The 19201-nt window shown below is 42.1% G+C and overlaps 1 protein-coding gene across 2 annotated transcripts in view; it reads right to left on the bottom strand.

The window, feature by feature from the left end:
* The window catches only part of pkn1a (protein kinase N1a), a 46067-nt gene that overhangs the window by 14371 nt on the left and 12495 nt on the right, over positions 1–19201 (bottom strand). The window contains exons 1-5 of one of the 2 annotated variants that reach the window (XM_041035796.1): positions 4338–5304; positions 3240–3434; positions 1801–1906; positions 836–984; positions 272–392 (exon numbers count right to left, since the gene is read on the bottom strand). In XM_041035796.1, the coding sequence (XP_040891730.1) occupies positions 272–392; positions 836–984; positions 1801–1906; positions 3240–3434; positions 4338–4379 (613 nt within the window). In that variant the 5' untranslated portion in view covers positions 4380–5304. Of the gene's footprint in view, positions 1–271; positions 393–835; positions 985–1800; positions 1907–3239; positions 3435–4337; positions 5305–19201 lie in introns of those variants that run through there. The other variant, XM_041035797.1, reaches the window with a different exon arrangement.

The following is a 19201-nucleotide window of genomic DNA, read 5'->3' as shown; positions in this document are numbered from 1 at the left end:
AACACACTGCTATTGCAGGCAGCATCTGAAATTAACACTTTGGCTCATGTGACATTGACAGGTGAAGAAAAAAAAAATCTTCTGTCCAGGAATAATTGTACCAAGTAGAAAGTTTGTAATTTAAATGTTACATCTAAAATTTACCATGGTGAGTTACCCTCACTGTGCAAAACCACGGTCATAAGTGTGTTTTGTAATACTGGTACAACATTATAACACAAGTGTCAGCAATACTTTGTGTACACTCATTTAGCCAGTCACTCAAACTTACTCTGCGTGTCGTCATTGTGCTCGGTGGCCTGCACAGCCTTGCGGATTTGCATGCGGATGATGTCGATTTTGGTCTTACTGTCCTGCAGCATCTGCTGGGCCGTCTGCAACATTTTCTTATCCTGATTGAAAAACAAAACAATGAGCAAATCACATGGCGGGAAGCTAAAAAGCCATATATCGTATTACTAGAAAAAAAAACGTATTTGAGTGTGTTTGCGTCTTTAACGCAAACACAGATGAAGTGAGAGTGAGATGAAGTGGGACGGTGAAACAGATGTTGCAGGAAAAAAGGAGGAGGAGAAATCTGAAGAGATGAGGTGTGTGCACAAGGGAGGGGTTTTTCTATGTCATGGGTTATATCCATTTCGAGATCAACATCTGAGTCAGCAGATTGCAAGGTTGTGGATCATGAAGGTACACACACAAACACATACACATACACATACTGTCAGTTATAAGCCACCTGGGGGAGGGGTACAATGTGTGTGCCCTACACTTTGTCTTGCTGAGCTGTGTCCAGGTGTGTGTATGTGTGTATACTGATAGAGTCCATGTCCTGTACCTTGGTGGATCCATTGGCATAGATTGGGATCATGTTCTCAACTCCCTGTTTGACCTTGAGCTCGATGTTGAGCTGTCTCTCCAGGGCGGCGATGCGTTCCTTGTGGGCTGATGTTCGGCTCTCTGCCCCAGGAGACTGAGGACACTCATCTGTGGGGAGAGGAAAAGGTTGGAGAAGATACAGAAAGCAACCAGATGAAGGTTCACATGGAGTGCTCCAAAATAAACAGGCTCTTGAGGGAATTTTATATAATGGCAAATACTATTGTTGCACTCCTGAATTTGAACAGCAGAATGCACAAGCTTTATATCCTGGAACAGTTCTGCTGACTCTGTTGTGGTTTTCGGTACGACTAGAGATCCACTTCAACATTTACCAGCTGCACAAACTGTCCAAATGGTGTACACACCCAGGTGGAAAATGGAAAGACAGGTCATTAGGTCATTTTGTTTTTCCACTACTCCAAAAAAAAAAAAGAAAGAAAGAAAATTCACAATGATGAAAAATTACAATATTTTTATGAAGTTATTAATTAATTAATAACTATGTTTATGATTTTCATAAATTATCTCCCATTAATAATTTTAGCAGCATTAAACAGACTTCATGCTAAGGCACAGCAAGCCTTGTGCTGTTCAAACCAATTTGAACAAAGTCCCAACTGCACCAGGTGGAGATTTGTTGCCCCAAGCATATACTGATAATTGGCTTTCAAATAATAGTTTGGTTTGGTCATCAAACTCAGCAGTAGCTTAATTAAGTCCTTTCTCATGTACTATGTCTCTGTGCCCTGGACACGTGAATCTGGCTCAAAATCACCTCATTTCCTTACACAAATAGTAAAATCATATCATCCAGTGGATTTAATACCTGACAAATAAACATAGTTCACCACACAGATGATGTAAAAATCCTGGTAACTGAATATTGCCAGAGAGATTTGACAAGAGGAGGGACACACATACCTTTATTCTCCTCTCCTCCCTTTACCACAATGTGAGCATCCAGTTCCTGCAGCTGAGCATGCAGGTCATCCAACCTGCGGTTTGAACACCGCAGCTGACTGTCCACCTGTAGACAAAAAAAAATAACTGCATCTTATTTTCTGTGTGTAAACATCAGTGCACCAGCCTATCAATACATTATGAAACTGTGGACAATATCTGGAGATCGACGAGACATGCGAGAACATACTGAGAGGCGAGAGAGCAGGCATTTGTCTTTGAACCAGTTCTACAAGACACTAAGCTTTCAGCACTGAGATATAATCAGATCTATTTGATCCTTTCCTTCCTATCTCGATGTTGTCTGGCTATCTTAATCTTCTTTGATGTGCTTAATTCAGACATAATGTCATTCAGCAGGCAGAAGCAGGCAAGGAGCCTAAACCTTGTTGAAAAGTTCTCCATTAATAAAAATGCTGTTGGGTGATTTGTTGAGCAGTGAGGGAAGCTGTTGATGTCTTTCTGTGTTAACTCACTCTATCCAAACAGGTATAATTACACCTGAGTGAACAATTGTGCGAACTATCGTGACTACTGTACCTTTGAACAATTGCCAACTCATCCTCGGACTGTCTGGCTAAAGCCTTCTATCTGTAAAAATATGCCAGTATAACAATCCAAGCGTGTCTCTGGAATGCTCAATGAGCTGTTGCCTCAGTCTTTAAACTGCAGCTCCAGACTGCAGGCAGTGGAAATGCTTTTTATTGACAACAATTAGCTTTAAAAAAATCAAATTAACTGGCATAAAATCCTCCCCTAAAACCTAAAACGGCATGTGAGCAAAGCACGTAATGCTGCTCACTTGAAGCAACAGTCAGAGCCTGGCAGCGCTGCTGTTTCCCAACAGTCGTACTGGGCAGTTCCAGGAAGTAAATGTGTGAACCTGTGTGATTGTGAGGCCGGGAGCTGTGGGAATGCCCTGCCTCGTAATGTGGAAATTCATGCTCAGTGAGCCTGGTCAAAACACTGGTCATCTGAGGATTTAAAAAACACAGTCAGATCCTAAAGAAAGTCCCAACTTTCTGTAAAGACAAACAGGATAAGAACTTGACACACCAGCGTCTGATTCACCAGCCACTGTTCCAGATAGGTTTTCTGCAGCCGTGCTGACGAAATAGTCTGTGACTTTTTAACTTTAAGTCATCAGAGTGCTTCCATGATCCTATCGTTTAATTCCTGCCTTGTTTGTAACTGACGATTTGTCGGGGGGAGGGGTCAACCCTTGGGATCTGCCCACTGTGCTCACTTTGGAGACACAAACATTCCCTGTTTTTACTTCAGATCTTCTTTTACCAGTGAGAAACCTGTTTAGAAACCTCCTTCTACTCTAAATTAACCCTTTGGTTGATGTGAAAAACAAAAAGTGACCAGCAGAGGATCGAAGGGTAACTGTGGCTGACCTGCTGAGCGTTCCTCTTGTCAGTCGTCGCCCGGCGCAGGTTCTCTGCTCCTTCCTTGATCTTCAGCTCCTTGCGTATCTCTCTGCGGATCCTTTCACGCTGCTCGTCCAAAAGCTGCTGCACACTAGAGTCTGAGAAATCGGAGTTCTGGTCCAGACCAAGCTGCTCCAGAACCGACAGCCCACCTGGATCACTCTGGATGGGTGGATAGAAAAAAAAGAGGGGGAGGGGGAAAACAAGGGATAAGGAGGACAAAGGAAAAATTATTAGCTAGGCAATGTGATTATGAACAGAATAAAAATCTTTGACAAGAAAACAGAAGGCTTAATTTACAATTCATAGTCAGCCTGGTAAGAGGAGGTGTTGAGAGTGAGGCAGACAGAAGAGGAAGAGATGGTGAGCATGATAAGACACTAATGGGAAGACAGAGATAGAGAGACAGAGATAGAGAGACAGAGAGAGACGATAGTGTTAGGTGGTTGGGTAAAAATGAAAAGCTAGGGAAGGAAGCAAGAGGATGGGAAAAGAGACACAGCGAGGAATGAGAAAAATCTTGTTCAGCCAGTGTTTATAATATTTCACAAACAGATCTGCAACGTCAGAGCTGTTTACAACAAGAGCTTCAGAATTACTGAAGTTCAAGATAACCATTAGAGATGCCGCTTTCAGGACAGTCTTCCTGCCAAACTGGCTACAACTCAACACTACACACAAACATCAAAGTGGATTACAAATCTGTCCCATGAACTGTGCTGTTCATTGTCCTCTTTCGGCCCTTTCTCATGATACCAGTCTTTTCTTTACTGTGTGAGAAACGCTGAGGGACTTAACTTGATCAACATATTTTCCACACAGCGCACAACTAGACTCCACTCCTGCTTAAGTCTTCTAACAACTTCTTCCTGCCTACTAGAACAACATAATGATAACTGAATAATCTTCTGTGTTTGTAAAAATCGCCTCTACCCGAGCTACAACTTGCCACAGAGTGAGATCTGGAGACTCAACAAATGAGAGTGTTAATCACTAGAAACCACAGCGACTCGGCCTCTATTACAGGAACACGCAAATCAAACAAACAAGGCGACAACACTTCACCTCCGAGCTGTCCTCATCCTCCTCATCGCCATGCCAACACATAGTTCCCTCAGATCTGATGACCCAAAAACTGACAGAGGAACAGAAATCTTTGGTTCGCTCCTGAGCTCAGCCAAACAGTTAATGCCACACCGAGAGCAAAATGGGTTGGGGGCAGAGAGGGGCACGATAAAAAGAGATAAAGAGAGGGAGAGTTAAGTGAGGGAGGAGGGGGAACGCCTCCGAAAGAGGATATCCGTCCTAACACCAAGCTGCTCAGGCCTTTCCTGTTTCCTCTGTGATTTTGCTGCTGTCAGTGGAGAGCGAGAGACCGAGAAAGGGACAGAGACTCTATACTTCAATAACACATCCTCCCTCTTAAAGGCTTTGTAAATCATTCTCAGATCTGTGGCACTAAGCCTGTCTGATGTCTTCCTCGGCTGCTTATTCTCACTGATTAATCAGATCTGGCTTGAAGTGAATTTGTGACAGCTTTTTTTTTTTTTTTAATTTTGCTCTCACTTGGGTCGGTGATATAATCTTGAGAGCGGAAACAAGGGAAGGATGCGTTTTCTAAGTACTGGATCAAAGCCAGAGAGTAAGGTTGAGATGCATTTTACTGCTGCCCGCTTGACTTCTTATTTCCTTTGGGCTCAGCATCTACAAATCCCAGCGGTGATTCCCCTTCCCCTATAGAGAGGCATTACGATTGAAGCCTCACAGCCACATCTGAAAATATGATAACATCTCTATATGAGCAGCAGTCTGTGGAGCTATGTCTCTTAATGCTAACCTCAACACATCAACCTCCAAAGTGGAAAATGAGCATACAGTTTAAGGCCCCACTTTACACTGCGGAAAAGCAGTGATTTTGCATGTGCATTGAATGTCACAATGAGCACAGTGTACACAGGGCTTTACTTTGTTCATAGAAATTATCTCTATATATTTAATCATTCACAGGTATCACACAATTGAGAGAGAAAGTGAAAAAGACATTAATAAGGACAGAAGACTGATGGACAGTGGGGCTACACTACAAGAAAGACAGGAGGTAAACAGCTAGCAGACAGCCCTGTGCTACAACTACAACACAGGCAGCTGATCAGGAGATGGCTGCACAACAGCGACATCGATGAATACGACCAAAGAGAGGAAGATGCTGATGACAGACCTTGTATGATGAGATACCCTTCCTAACTGCCAAGTCACACAGTCTTTACTAAGGGTGGAATTTGATTTCACCAAGTCATTTTGAGGAACAAATGTTTATGTCTGTGGGAAAACTGCTTTTAATGCCAAGAAAGAAAACAAGATAATGAACAGTTACACGGGCAAAACATAAAGCAAATATGATGCTGTTACATCATGGCCACTGACAACTTCAGAGCTTGGGGAAAAATAGCCCAGGTTTTTGTTTAAATGTTTATAAGGTATTTCCTTGTCACAGCAGAGGTATTTGAGCGCACAAAGAGAGAGCGAATTATGGTCAGTTTGTGGTTTGTCCACATGACACTGACTCATCTCTCTCTAACCCTCAGTAGATCTGTGTAAGCCCAGAAAAGAAACATCAGCTGAAGACGGGGAGTTTTACTTCCTGTCATCTGCAAAGACTGAACCAAACAGAGGCTCAGTGAATTTAGGGTGAGCAGGCTCTTGTAAGTTACTGACCACAAGCAAGCAGACTCAAGCACGTCCATAGCAGCTGTCAGTCTATATTAGACCTCTACAGCTAAATATGGCTAATCATTCTTTAGCACCTGTGGCGAATCATCACTTGACATAAAAAATGCTATGTATGTTTTTTTTTTATATATATCTGCCAACATGGGAGGCAGCAGCTCAGGTGGTAAAGCTCCAGATATGTGTAAGCAAAAGGAGCTTTGGACAAAATGTTTAAAAGGTGCACACTTTTTTTCTGCACTTGACACATTATATTGAGAGGTGTATAAAATAATGATCACAATACTTTACAACTTTAGCTGTACCCTCAATGTCTTTGAAAGTATTCGAAGGGAAGTTTCAATAGATGAAAGCAGTGTCTCTTGTCTGTATGACATTCTTTGCAAAGGCAAATCTTCCGGGGTAGTTTTTTTTTTTTCTTCTTTTTTAAAATGCAGGCTGTGACTGAAGCCAAGACGTCACTTTAACATGACACAGTTAATCCTTTGTGTCTCCACCTCCCTGTGTATGAGTGTGCATGTGATCCACACCAGTCACTCTAAGAAACACTGAGGACATGTTTGCTTACACTTACAGCATCAGTCACTGTGGGAGTAACTGCTGTTGCTTAAAGGAGGTTGGCGCGTATCAGTATCACTGTGGATTGTTGTGTTTCTGCTGAGTTAGACTTAGTGCCAAGTGATTATGTGTCAGATGGTGAACTGATTGTGTAACTGAACTGGAGAGAGGTCGTCTCAGATCTTATACCCCCTCTTATCCAGATTCTGACTTCAAGCATACGTCCAAAGTGACTCCTCACAGAATAACTGGCTGGTGTTTTCTGTTTCATGCGTGACTAAGTGGGCATTTAATTGACAATGAAAACAGCATTTTGGTTGTTTCTTCAATCTAGTCCAGTTGCCTTCAACTTAGAATGGCTAATTCTGAGATCAGTCAGTTTCTCTAATTTTTCAGGGTACTTTTCTTCCATGTTAGCAGCTTTAGTCCAGACTAAAGATTGCCATGAAATTTTACAGACATTTATGTTTTATAGAGGATGAATGAAGCAGACTTTTGAAAAGTCAATTCTCTGCCCTCCTACACTAATGACACTCTCATGCCAAGGTAAACATTATACCTGCTTAACATCAGGATGTTAGCATTGTGAGCATTTTGGTTTGATGACATTAGCATTTAGCTCGTAGCATTGCTGTGCCTAAGATTCACAGTGTGGCTGTAGACTCTCAGTCTGACTGTAATATATCAGAGGTATACAAAGTAAAAAAACAAAACAAAAACAGACTATATTCCAGTAAAGTGGCCCTTCCTCTTCCTCTCCTCCACTGCATACTGTATGTCGCAACTGCAAGAGGAGGAAGAGGAACAGATTGACAGACCACAAGGTCCAATGACAAAATCAAATGTCATTTCAGTTCATAACAATTAGGATGAGCTTTGTCAAAACTTTGTATAAACTTACAAACAAGGTTTGTTGGTCTGTTGGGCAGTTTTGAGTAAAAACTCTGTAAAAGGAGTAACATGAATGCAATCTCCTCGTTTTTACCTTCACCTCCCTTTTAAGATGAAATCATGTTTTTACAGAGAAATCTACCAAAACATACAATTAACCATGACTCTGACTTTAAGGCTGTGGCTTCAACATGGGTTCATAACATTGATACATGTCTCTCAAGTGATTCATTAAATACTGTACAGAAAGCACACCAGAAAAGAACAGTCGATCGTCCAGCGACACTCAGATCTGTCCAGCACCCTTCAAGATGTGTCATTCGTCCAGTTGGTGGGAACGTGTCTGCTGTCACTTCCAACACAACATGTGTTAAAGACACGTTAATGGCAGCAGATGTTGACAGAATGTGTTCTGACACACATACTGTATTCAGTGCAGAGAGACAACACCAGATAAGTTGTCTCAAACCAGTCATACAAAGATGTGAAACTGACACACTTTACTGAGGCTGACACCTTTTCAAAGAACTGAGCTCAGCAGTTAAAGAGATACAACAGTCAAGTTCATCGTCTCGCCGTTGACCCAGTGTAACGCTACAAAGATGGCGACAGCTAACAGGCAGGAATGACTCATCCCACGCAGCTTGTTAGTGAACTAGCCCAGGGAGGAACATTCAGCAGCGGTGTCCAGGGAAGTAATGATGGGCTAATTCAATAGTTAACAGCGCCAAGCGAACTTAATTCAATCAGACTGTGCGAGCGGCGTAGGGGAGCCTAGGGCTGGACAAAGAAGGACAACATGCAGTTTTGTGTGCAAGTGTGTGAGGACAACGTGAGGACAATGCCTGGAGTTTTCCTGCTGAGTGATAATGACCCCACAGTACAAAGATAGTGTCCATACCAAGGTCATGGAGAGGCGTGGTCGTGCAAGCGTGCATGAGGCGGCCGTAAATAGGAGGAGAGATATTCACTTTTAATGAATGCACACACTGACGAACGTACACACACACACACACACAAAACCCCTCTTACTTTCCAGTGAAACGTGTTTCTCGGGGAGTGGGGACACAGAGCTCAGCCCGTTTCTGACTGAGGCCTGTGTTATTGTAGAGGGCGTGTACTCTCAGAGCTCCAGTACAGTCATTTCAAAATCCACTCTGTTCTACAGAGGCTGTTGAATGTGAAGCCAGGTGAAAATGCCATTGTAACTGTTGCTTGATTTTTTTGTTCTGTTGTGATAGATGAAGGACAGTGGAGCTGTGGCTGTGCTCAGAGTCACAGCTAATAATAGAGGAGGAAGAGAAAAAGAAAAGGAAGAAGAAAGAGCCGGTTCTGGCAGAATTTTACGCGGAAACAAAAAGTGAGAAAGGTCCGTCCTCTGCACTCAACACCTGTCAGGTGCTTTCTGGTAATGAATATTTTAGAGGAAAATTCAGGTATTTTCCAACCTGGGCTGAATTGTTTAGATTTACCTTTGCGGAAAACGACCAACTTTAAGGTTTGAACTCAGTCAATGAAAATCACAGTGTTTCAGTGGAAAGCACAGGTGCACGCTTAGTCTACAGCAGTGCCAGCACCTCTGTGAGACTGTGCTAGTGCTCAGCAGTGCTTTGAGTCAAAAGCTAACACGTCGTAATTTTGCATGTTAGTGTGCTAACATTTGCTAATTAGCACTAAATACAAAGTACGGCTCAGGATGATGGTAATATCATTACTCCTGCAGACATTTTGACTTGATGATGGTACTTGAGGAAACATTGATGCAGCACTGAAATTAGTACAGTTCTTCCCGAGGGAAACATGAACGTTTGTAACAAATCTCATAGCAATCCATCCAATTGTGGTTGAGATATTTCAGTAAAAACCACAAGTGTCAACCTGCCTGGTGGCCCAAGAGGAACAATCACAAGAGAGATATAAGAATTAATCATTGGGATGTGTGTACAAAATTTAATCTGAATCCATTCTGTAGTTGTTAAGATATTTGAGTCCTGACCAAAGTGGTGGACTGACTGACCGACAGACGAACACTGCCATTTCTAGGGGCCATGATGTTTGGTCTAAAAACTCAGTGTACTGTAGCTGAGAATGGTAAAGCAATTAGGATTCTCTGACACACACACACACACACACACACACACACACACACACACACACACACACTAGCACGTACAGTATGACAGAAGCATGAGTCTGCAAAGTCTCTAATGGTTTTACAGTAACTTGCACATCATTTCCTGTAGACGTCTTCCACTGCCACACGGGCCACTTTGTATTATTCTGTTGAAAAGACAAACCTGGGGGGAAATACCATTTCCTTTTCTTCTCAGACTGACTGACTGCGTGACAGAAAGGCACGGAGAGGGAGCGAGGCTAAATAAGTGGACAGTGTGTGAAAAAGAGAGTGGACGAGGAGGAAGAGCGAAATAAAAACCAAACCAAATATTTACTGTTTCCTTCAACAAAAAAAAAAAAGGTTGATTTAACACTGGCTGTCATGTATATGGAAAACATCATGATACTGATAAAAACTGGTAAATCCATTCACAGTACATGTCTGTTGCTAGTAGCACAACAATACTCTTATGCAAATTGACAATCATCAGCAAATGGACCATCTGCAAAGGAGACTGGAGAAAAAAAAAAAAAACACATTGGCTGGAGCAAAAGCCAGTTTGTCCAGTCACGCTTATGAAAAAGAGAGAGAGAGAGAGAGAGAGAGAGAGAGAGAGAGAGAGAGAGAGAGAGAGAGAGAGAGAGAGAGAAGTGGTTAGCAAGGGGCTGAGAGGGAGAGAGCAATAGACGAGGCAAACAAAGAGAGAGCAACATGGGGACAGGAAGAGAGGGAGGAGAGAGACGGATGAGGCACAGCTGAGAGGGTCACAGGGTTGAGGCAGACAGAACAGACAAATAAGCAGAGAAAGAAAGAAAGGAGATGGAAATGGGGAAGAGAACAGCAATGAATCAGCAACCACACTCCAACTACGACGTGAAACAACTGTGCCACTCAAGTGTTCATCAAAGTAGATCACGAACAAGAGAGTTAATGACTGAATCCTTTATATATTTAGACTAACAAAAAAAACCAGGATATTCAATTTACTGTCATATCCAACAAAGAAAAGCATCAGGGTGACCTGGCCCTCCTCAGACACACCCACATATACAAGAACACTCCTGAGAATGAGGGCAGGAACACACAATGTTTGACCTTTAACCCTTTTGGCCATGTTAACCACCTCCAGGCCTTCCTACATCCCCTAACTCCCTCCTTGACTACATCCTACTCCTTCTGCCATCTTCCCCTTCTTCCCTCTCTACCTCCTTTGCCTTTCTCTGCTTCTTTCAACCAAAAATCCCAAAGACTGTTCCCCTCTAACGTCCCTCATCTTGTCTTCCTTCTTCTCCCCGCCTTCCCCTTGGTTTAAAGCAGGATCCATCCCGGAGATGTCTGGCTCTAAACCAAGAGTATCCTTTTTTTTTTTGTTTCCACAAAATAAGAAGTGCTTTTGGCAGAAAACATGTCCCTTGCATCTATTCTGCCAGCTGGATCTGTCATTTCTAATGTTGTGTTATTCATAAAACTTGGCTCAACCTGAGAGCCATTGTTTTCACCACCTACTGGCCACTTCATTCCTTCAGTGCAGGTCTGTATGAACCTGTCAGCTTGGCAGTTGTTAGTTTTGAACACACATGAGCCGTGCTCCACCGTGTCATCATCAACTGATCAACTGATCCATGCAGCACACAACAGATACACCATTCAGACTCAAGATGTAGTCAGGAGAGAGATATCGGTTGAGATGTGCTGAGCCATTGTGCAAATGTGATAGCATTAATTTTTTGTTCTATGTAATAATAGAAATATTAGAAAGTGGTAAAAAAAAATCCCATCACAAAAGCCCAAAGTGACATCTTCTTTTCAAAACCCGAAGTTATTTAATTTACTATAAAGTAATACCAAAGAAAGCAGCGCATTCTCACCTTTGAGAACCTGGAACTATTATATTTTGGCATTTTTGGCTGAAAAAAAAAACACTGAAACAATGCTTACTGTTTACTTTTCTTTTAATTGACTTCAATTGATGAACTAATCATTGCAGCTTTAGTTGCCTCGTGCTGAAGCTGGAAAACAGGACTGTGGTGTAATTGCTGCCCATTCTCTCTCTTCTATCAATGAACAACTTTTACTCTCTCTGTCCTGTAAATAGAGGCAGAGCAGACAAAATGAACCAACTCTGTGTCAGAGAAAGAGACACTCTGCCTCAGATATGGCTTTGTACTGATCAGTTACAAGTGAGTTGGAGGGTGAGAGAAAGGGGAGAAAAAGCTCCTCCTTTATTTCACATATCAGCTTCTCAAGGGGAGAAAATGGGGGCGGGGCTTCATTTCAAAATCCCTTTCCTCATCTTTCTCCAACTCTCCTGATGTGTGTTGAAGCGGCCGTTTTGTTATGCAAACCTTGGGTGGAGTACTTCGACCTCACCTGGAGTATTGATCACATGGGGCAACACACACAAACAGAGCCACAACAGAAATACATGAGGAGGAGTGTGCAACTTCAGGTGCAAAACACTCCAGTGAAAATATTTATCTGGTTTTCTCAAGGCCAATATAAATGGTCTGGTAAAAATACACAAAAGAGCCTGGAATCTGCTGCCAGTGTGAGTTATAAAGTGTCAGTGAGTTTGGCAGTAAGCTGGATCCATTCAATATGACTGTAATCAATCAGACCTACCAGGGGAACTGGACAATGTGTCTGTTCCAAAGCACGCAAAGGGTTTCAAATTAGCACTGAGTCACCATCCTGGGTTATTGATTATATTAGGCCAAGTACAAACAAAAAGAGTTTAACAAATTCACAGGCGAATCCCAGAAAATCTTTTTAGCACATACATCTGCAGGGTCATTCCATATCCCTGACCTCATCTGGGCCACATACACATTCAATTCATTCTCAAACATACTTACTTACATACTATATTCTTATGGACAACCATCTACTATGTTATATCTTCAAATATGCACACTAACCAGACACTAAACATTCTGTGCTGGGCCCCTTGGTCTTGTCTGGTGGATCCTAACCAGCCTCCTCAGTTTCACTGAAACTAGAAGGAGCTGAAGGATTCATCCCAGGTGGATCCCTGCTAAAATACATGCAAGAACAAAGTTTTAAATAAAATGGACAAAACCCGGGGAGCCTGAAAATGTTTAGAGAGGACGAGCAGAGGATGAATCAATCATAAAGAGACCTTAGTGGACAGAGGTAGATGTTAAATGACAAACATCCCCAGGTGGGAATGTAAACACAGTCTGTCCAGGGTGAAGTGGCTCCATATCCATAACCAGTGAAGCGTTCCTGGGTTAGGGAGAGAGGAGAGGAGAGAGACAGAGAGAGAGAGAGAGCTACTCCTGAGAATAACCACACAGAGTCTGACATTTACACCAGCTGCATTAATCTTCCTCATCAGCAGGGGGAGGATCCTCAGCACAGCGAGCCACCTGTCAATCACTACCTGTCCCAGAAGCGCTTAGTGAACGGACCAGGCACATATCAATCACGGAGCAATCCCTGCACTGCTGAGTCAGTGAAGCGGCTCTACAGCTGTCAGTCATCCTCAGGCTAAAGCCCAAAAAAACATGGCCTACATGCAGTGGGAGGAGCTTACAAAAAAACAATCTGATCCCGCTGAGGAGAGGTATCACAGATGTAACCTTTTCGGTAATGGTCTAAAACAAATCCAGGTGGGAATGTAAACACAACCGGCCCTTAAGTGTAATATTTGGCTTTTACAACATGGCTGCATTTTTTAAAGATCTATTTACGCAGGGAGGATCGTCTGAGTATGCAAACTTTCTCAGAAACTCCTTGGTTCTTTGGAGCCTTTTCCCATCGCATTAGGTTCGACAAACTATCAGAAGTACTACTGACTAATCGGTCAGACTGCAGAGAAACACTGTCCAGAGTTAGATTATGCCACTGCAATAGTTTAATCACAGCATCACATTACCAGTGTAGCTGCAGGCAGTTAACTGCAGCTAGACTGTATCTTCATTAGGTAGTTTGTTGTGTTTGTACTATCCAAGCAAATGATATGTGAGTAGTTACACAAGCTTCTGCACCATGTTTGCACAATAACCACAAAGGCAGACGAAAAAAAAAAAAGAAGAAAAAAAACTCACAGAGACTCAATTTGACTGTGAGTCTTCAAAGTGGTCTCACTAAAGTTGTCGGGTCAGTTTGTTTCTCTGTTATTTCTGTTTCAGGTCAACATTTCAGAGAGTTAAATTATTACAAATGTTTCTGTTATTAATCCTGTTCCACTGACTTTGGGACAGGAGCAAAAACAACACACAGACCTACAACGTCACTTCTTAAAAAGTGCAATAAAAGCAGTGTATTTATATCTACAGATATGGAACTGAAACCCCCACGTCTTTGCAGGCCTACTTCAGCCCCTGCATTCTGCTGATGCATTCTTGAAGTGTAGACAAAAAGTGTATAAGTAATCTTCAATAGTTTTAAGTTTTAGCGGTTGGATGATAGAAGTTAGTTCAACAACAAACGTTGATAAAAGTTAATTGAGACGACAAAGATAAATAACGCATAAGAGCTAAATAAACTAGATACAGAGGGATCATCACTTTGGTGCTGTACATGTTTCTGTGAGAAATCTCCATGCACTGTGTGTGTGTGTGTGTGTGTGTGTGTGTGTGTGTGTGTGTGTGTGTGTGTGTGTGTGTGTGTGTGTGTGTGTGTGTGTGTGTGTGTGAGAGAGCAGCCTGAGCAGAGATGTCTGGGTAATTGCTCTGACAGGTCTGGGGTATCTGCCTAGATGAGCTTCGTGAAAAGACAGCTCTGCAGAGCTGCAGGAACAGCACTGATACCACTGTATGTTCTGTGTGTGTGTGTGTGTGTGTGTTAGGTCTAAAGTAAGGAAATGGAAATAGGTCTGCATGGCTGACTTGCTGTGAAGCACTGATCTGATGTCAGTTTGGGTTTTGTCATTCCTTATGAAAAGCATGAAAAATAGAAGGAGACACGAGCTGTTCTGGGATCTGTTCACTGCAAAGGGATTTGAGGGCAGAGGTTAGGTACAGACTTCCACCTGAAGTCAAAACAATGTGTGTTTCATGCTGTTTACGTGCACAAGAAAGGAAATGTGTCCAAGAGACTTTGTGTATGTCTCTGTGTGAGTGTGTGTGTGGCTGAGTCATATAAAGAAAACATCTGGAGGCATTCCTGAGACGCCTGAGCAGTGACAGCAGCCAACCTGGCAGGAAAGAAGGGGAGGGGAGAGGGAGAGATGAAGGGAAAGGTAAACGAAGAGCAGGGAGAGACACGTAGAGAGGCAGTCAAGCAATAAAGTCATTGGGATACAAGTTGTTTCACTGCACTCCCTACAGTCAGTCTCCACCTAATCAATCTCCACTTATTTGTTTTATATTAAATTCCACAAGGATGAGACTGAACCTATTTAAAAGAGGACTCTAGTGAGTTATTTTGGTAAACTGTAACCTCTGAATCGCCTCTGGTTACTGAAACGAGACCAATCACAGCTCAGTAGGCGGGATTAAGAGTGAGGACGTTATCTTCCTACATAGCTAGATACCTACACTCGTGACGAATACAGAAACTACAGAAAGAACAACTCTTAGACTGACACAGAGTGGATACATCACTCCTGATAACTGGTGAAGGCAAAACCAGATAAATTACACCCTCCACCCTACTACAACTCAGCAAACATGAACACAGTGAAGTTAAACAAAATGGCAATTCACTGTGATTGTCATGCTAACATGTGACCCACCACAAAATGAGTTTCAACTTGGTCCTTGGGCCCCCATGACATACTGTGTACTCAATCCCAGTTCAATATTAGAACAGATGTGAAAGTAATTGTGATACCTTACGGTGACATTATATGGAAGCGTTCATGGTTGAGATGACTGTTAATCACAATGTCACCCCAGTGGTATGGTGGATATGAAAATTCAGACACTTCTTCAATCAAAACTTTTCTCTTTAACTTTACTTGAGATGATAAGTGTTTCACTAGCACCATGGGTGATTGCAAGAAACTGGATGAGTTGTGCCGAGAGACTCTTGTTTCTTAATAAATCCAACTGACTATAAAGGGCAACATAGACAAGAAGATGAAACCATCTGCCTGTGAATGGTCAAGTTAATTTTCTGTAGAAAACACAATACTCCGAATAAATGTACTGATGACAAGAATTGACATAGCTGAATATTAAAAACCATTATGGTTCTTACAAGGCCACAGCTTTTAATTATCTTCATTACAGCTTTTATCATAGTAACTGTAACTGTGACCAGAGGAGACAAAACATATTTGCTCCTATTATTCACTTGAGCTGCTGGTTCACCTCACACCGCAGCCACCGTCAGAGCTAACTCACACTGCTGGCCAGGAAGCAAAGGAAAGGAAGAAAGGAAAAATAGCATGTATGACTGCGTCAGATCATTTAATCAGATGATTACTGTTTCAATTAAAGCAATTGTTTTGTTTTATCAAAGAAACATCAGAAAAATGACTGTCACAAATTCCTAAAACTTCACGGAAAGCTCTTCAGATTGTTTTGTCTGAGCAACAGTTTATACGCCTAAAATATAAAATGATATGGGAGAGAAAAGCAGCAAATTCTCATATTTGAAAAGCTATGAATCAAGAAACGGTTGATATTTTCACTTGAAAAATGACTTGAACAAATAACTTATTACTAAAATAGCTGCAGATTCTTTTTCTTTTGATCGGCTGATTAAAATCAGGTTTTTGTTTTCAGGTTTATATGAGTTAGTTATATTACAGCTAAATACACGACTCAATCAACTCAACTGACAATACGACAACTGCCTTTTCCAGGGGAAAATTTTCCCCATTTTGTTTCGAGCCAATTCAGGTCCCTTGCTGACACTCCTCCACCTCCTTTTCATCTCTTCTTCTGCAAGCAGAGGGAGGGATGAGACTGCAGGGAAGAGGAGAAAGGAGAGACAGACACCACCCTTCCCCACGAGACAGACAAAGGCCAAGAAAGCCTCTGAGCAGAGACACAGCGACAGACTGAAGGAGGTGGACAGTCCGAGAGAAAGAGGCAGGAGGCATTAGAGGAAGAGGAGGGGACAGAGAGGGGGGTGAAAGAGAGGTGGACAGCCAAAAAGTGATAAAGAAGCAGGTGGAGGAGGAAGGGAGGGTGGGTGACCCACAGTGCTGGAGGCAATTGATGGATAAAAGAGCATGTGAGAGCATGCTGGGAGGCCAGACTCACTGCCAAAAACACAGACGTCAAACACATGAGGGGAAGGAGGAGGATGAGAGAGAGAGAGAGAGAGAGAGAGAGAGAGAGAGAGAGGGAGAGAGAGCTTGTATTCATGGGTGGAGAAGAGTTCACTGAGAGCACATCTGGCCATAAACTAGTCTGACACACACAATACTGAGCTGCACATTTAATCAACTTCCTAAACAGTAAAATCAGTTTCCAACTCAGAAACCTTTGGCGTTTTTCTCTCAGGGAATGTCCAAAACAATTGTTCAAAATAAATTAGCTGATCTATTCATCAAACATCAACTACAAATACAGTACGTCAGCTAGCGAGTGGATATGAGAGAAACTAAGCAGAAATGTACTTGCACTGTTACACTGTTAAAGTGACAGTTTAAACTGTCACTTTAACAGTCATAACTTTAATGTTATGTCAAACTGCAGACACTGTTTTGACAAACGCGTCCTTCACTGGTTTTATACTCTGTGAAAAAATACGCACAGAGGAGGGGCTTTTCTATTTTTTCTAAACGGTGCACTCTTAATGTTAAAATGGATGTTTGCAAAATCGAAATAACAAGAGAACAAAGTGGAGAACGGCAGAACAACAGAGGCATGAAATTATTAAAGGGATTAAATCATTTAAAATAATAATGAACGCACATTACAGCCGTAACTCACATGTCCAGATAAAAATTCTGGTGTGTGTGTGTGTGTGTGTGTATGTGTGTTAATGGTTGTGCATTTGGGTGGTTATTAGTCTTTCTTTAATGAAGCAGTTCAAGTGGTTCGAATGTGTTTAAACGGCAGAGGGAAGTGCATGACAATGTGATGTGTGAGTGTGTGTACAAGAAGCTGGTGTGCTGGTGGTGAAGCAGTGGGTGTAGCTGAGGAGATTAACACACTAAGCTGTCTGATGACCAGACACATAGGGTCTAACACCACTTCCTAACAAACACTGGGCGAGCGAGTTAGCTTGGAGCAAAGTTGTGCAACTAGCTGCCCTGATACACATCGTCTGATGTGTATCTTCAGAGGAGCGGCGTTTGTGTTTTATCTTACAGCAGTGTTGAGGGTAAAGTGTCACATGCTCCCTGTGTAATTTCTCTATGACTTTCCACAGTGTTCGCAATGTTCTGTATCCTATCAGTGGAGTGAGGGGTGGCAGTCTGGAGCTGTTACGACAGGAAGCAGTGATGCTTTCATCAGTTAGACACACATTAAGGTCCAGGTCTGTCCATATTAAGGACAGATTTTTTAGTGGTCCTAAACACTGCTGCTAAACACACAAAAAGTAGCCATAACAAGAGGTAACGTCTGCAGCCGTGGTAGCAGCTATGTGAGGCACTACTGCTCACAATGACAATGCTAAAATGCTGATGTTTAACAGGTATTTTATTATGTTAAACACTAAACAAAAGTCAGTTTTACTAAAAGAAAAAATCTCACTTACAGTGCCTCTGGTGGTGTCTAGTAAAGCTGATAGTTTTGGTTTTATTTTCCCAGGTATATATATATATCAATCTTTCTATGTATTTCTGGGCAGCATTTTTAGAATTTATTAGACAGCATACAGGAGGTTGATGAAAGGAAAAATGGGAAAGCTAGAAAGGAGGGATGAAATACAACAACCCCTAGACCAGCGGGACGTTCCAGTTTCAGAAATGGGTGTCTTTGTTACTCTGCATAATCCACAGAAAACACTCTCAATCAATCAATATAATCACATAACACAATATATTTTAATTCCATCAAATATTTCTGTATAACTGTCACTGCCCTACTTCACATAATTCAACTCAAGTAATAAAAACCATAAAACAAATATTGTGGCCAATCACATGGAAACGATTAACCTTAGGACACAATAAATCTCTAACATTTATATTATCTAAAATTTTTAAAAAGGTGAATACAAACAAAAATATGCTTCAGTTGTGAAGAGGTATGAGTTTTAAGTATTATTTTAGGGAAAATAAACAGGTTGTCTCTGTATGTTCATTGGTTCAGCCGAGATGACTAACAGCTGACTGCGAGCAAGTCACGCCCGCACGTTACTATTTGTTTGCCACCGTGTGTGTGAAAAAGTGTGTATAGCTGAGTGTGTGTGCATGTGGGCAGAGAGAGAGAGACAGAAACTGGCTGCGAGTACATCACATGTGTGTTTTGAGAGCACCCAGGGGAGACTGAGGGTGCGTGGCTGTACATGGTGACTCTAACGGAGAAAGACGGAGCGTGGAAGTGCATATTAATGCACCACAAGAACACCCTTGGGGATTCACTACCTTTAGTGTCTCTGTGTGTGTGTGTGTGTGTGTGTGTGTGTGTGTGTGTGTGTGTTACAGCATTACCCGTTATGACAGTTGGGCTCAGGTGTGGCAGCAGCAGAGACCAGTGAAGCAGGTCTGTAGCTGCGTGTGTGTCTGTGTGTTTACACAACCTGCAGAAACAAGTTCAGCTTG

The sequence above is a fragment of the Toxotes jaculatrix genome, chromosome 4 (genome assembly GCF_017976425.1).
Source record: "Toxotes jaculatrix isolate fToxJac2 chromosome 4, fToxJac2.pri, whole genome shotgun sequence".
Taxonomy (NCBI): domain Eukaryota; kingdom Metazoa; phylum Chordata; class Actinopteri; family Toxotidae; genus Toxotes; species Toxotes jaculatrix.
Note: the sequence above shows the minus strand (reverse complement) of the source record. Positions and strands in the feature narration are given on the sequence as shown.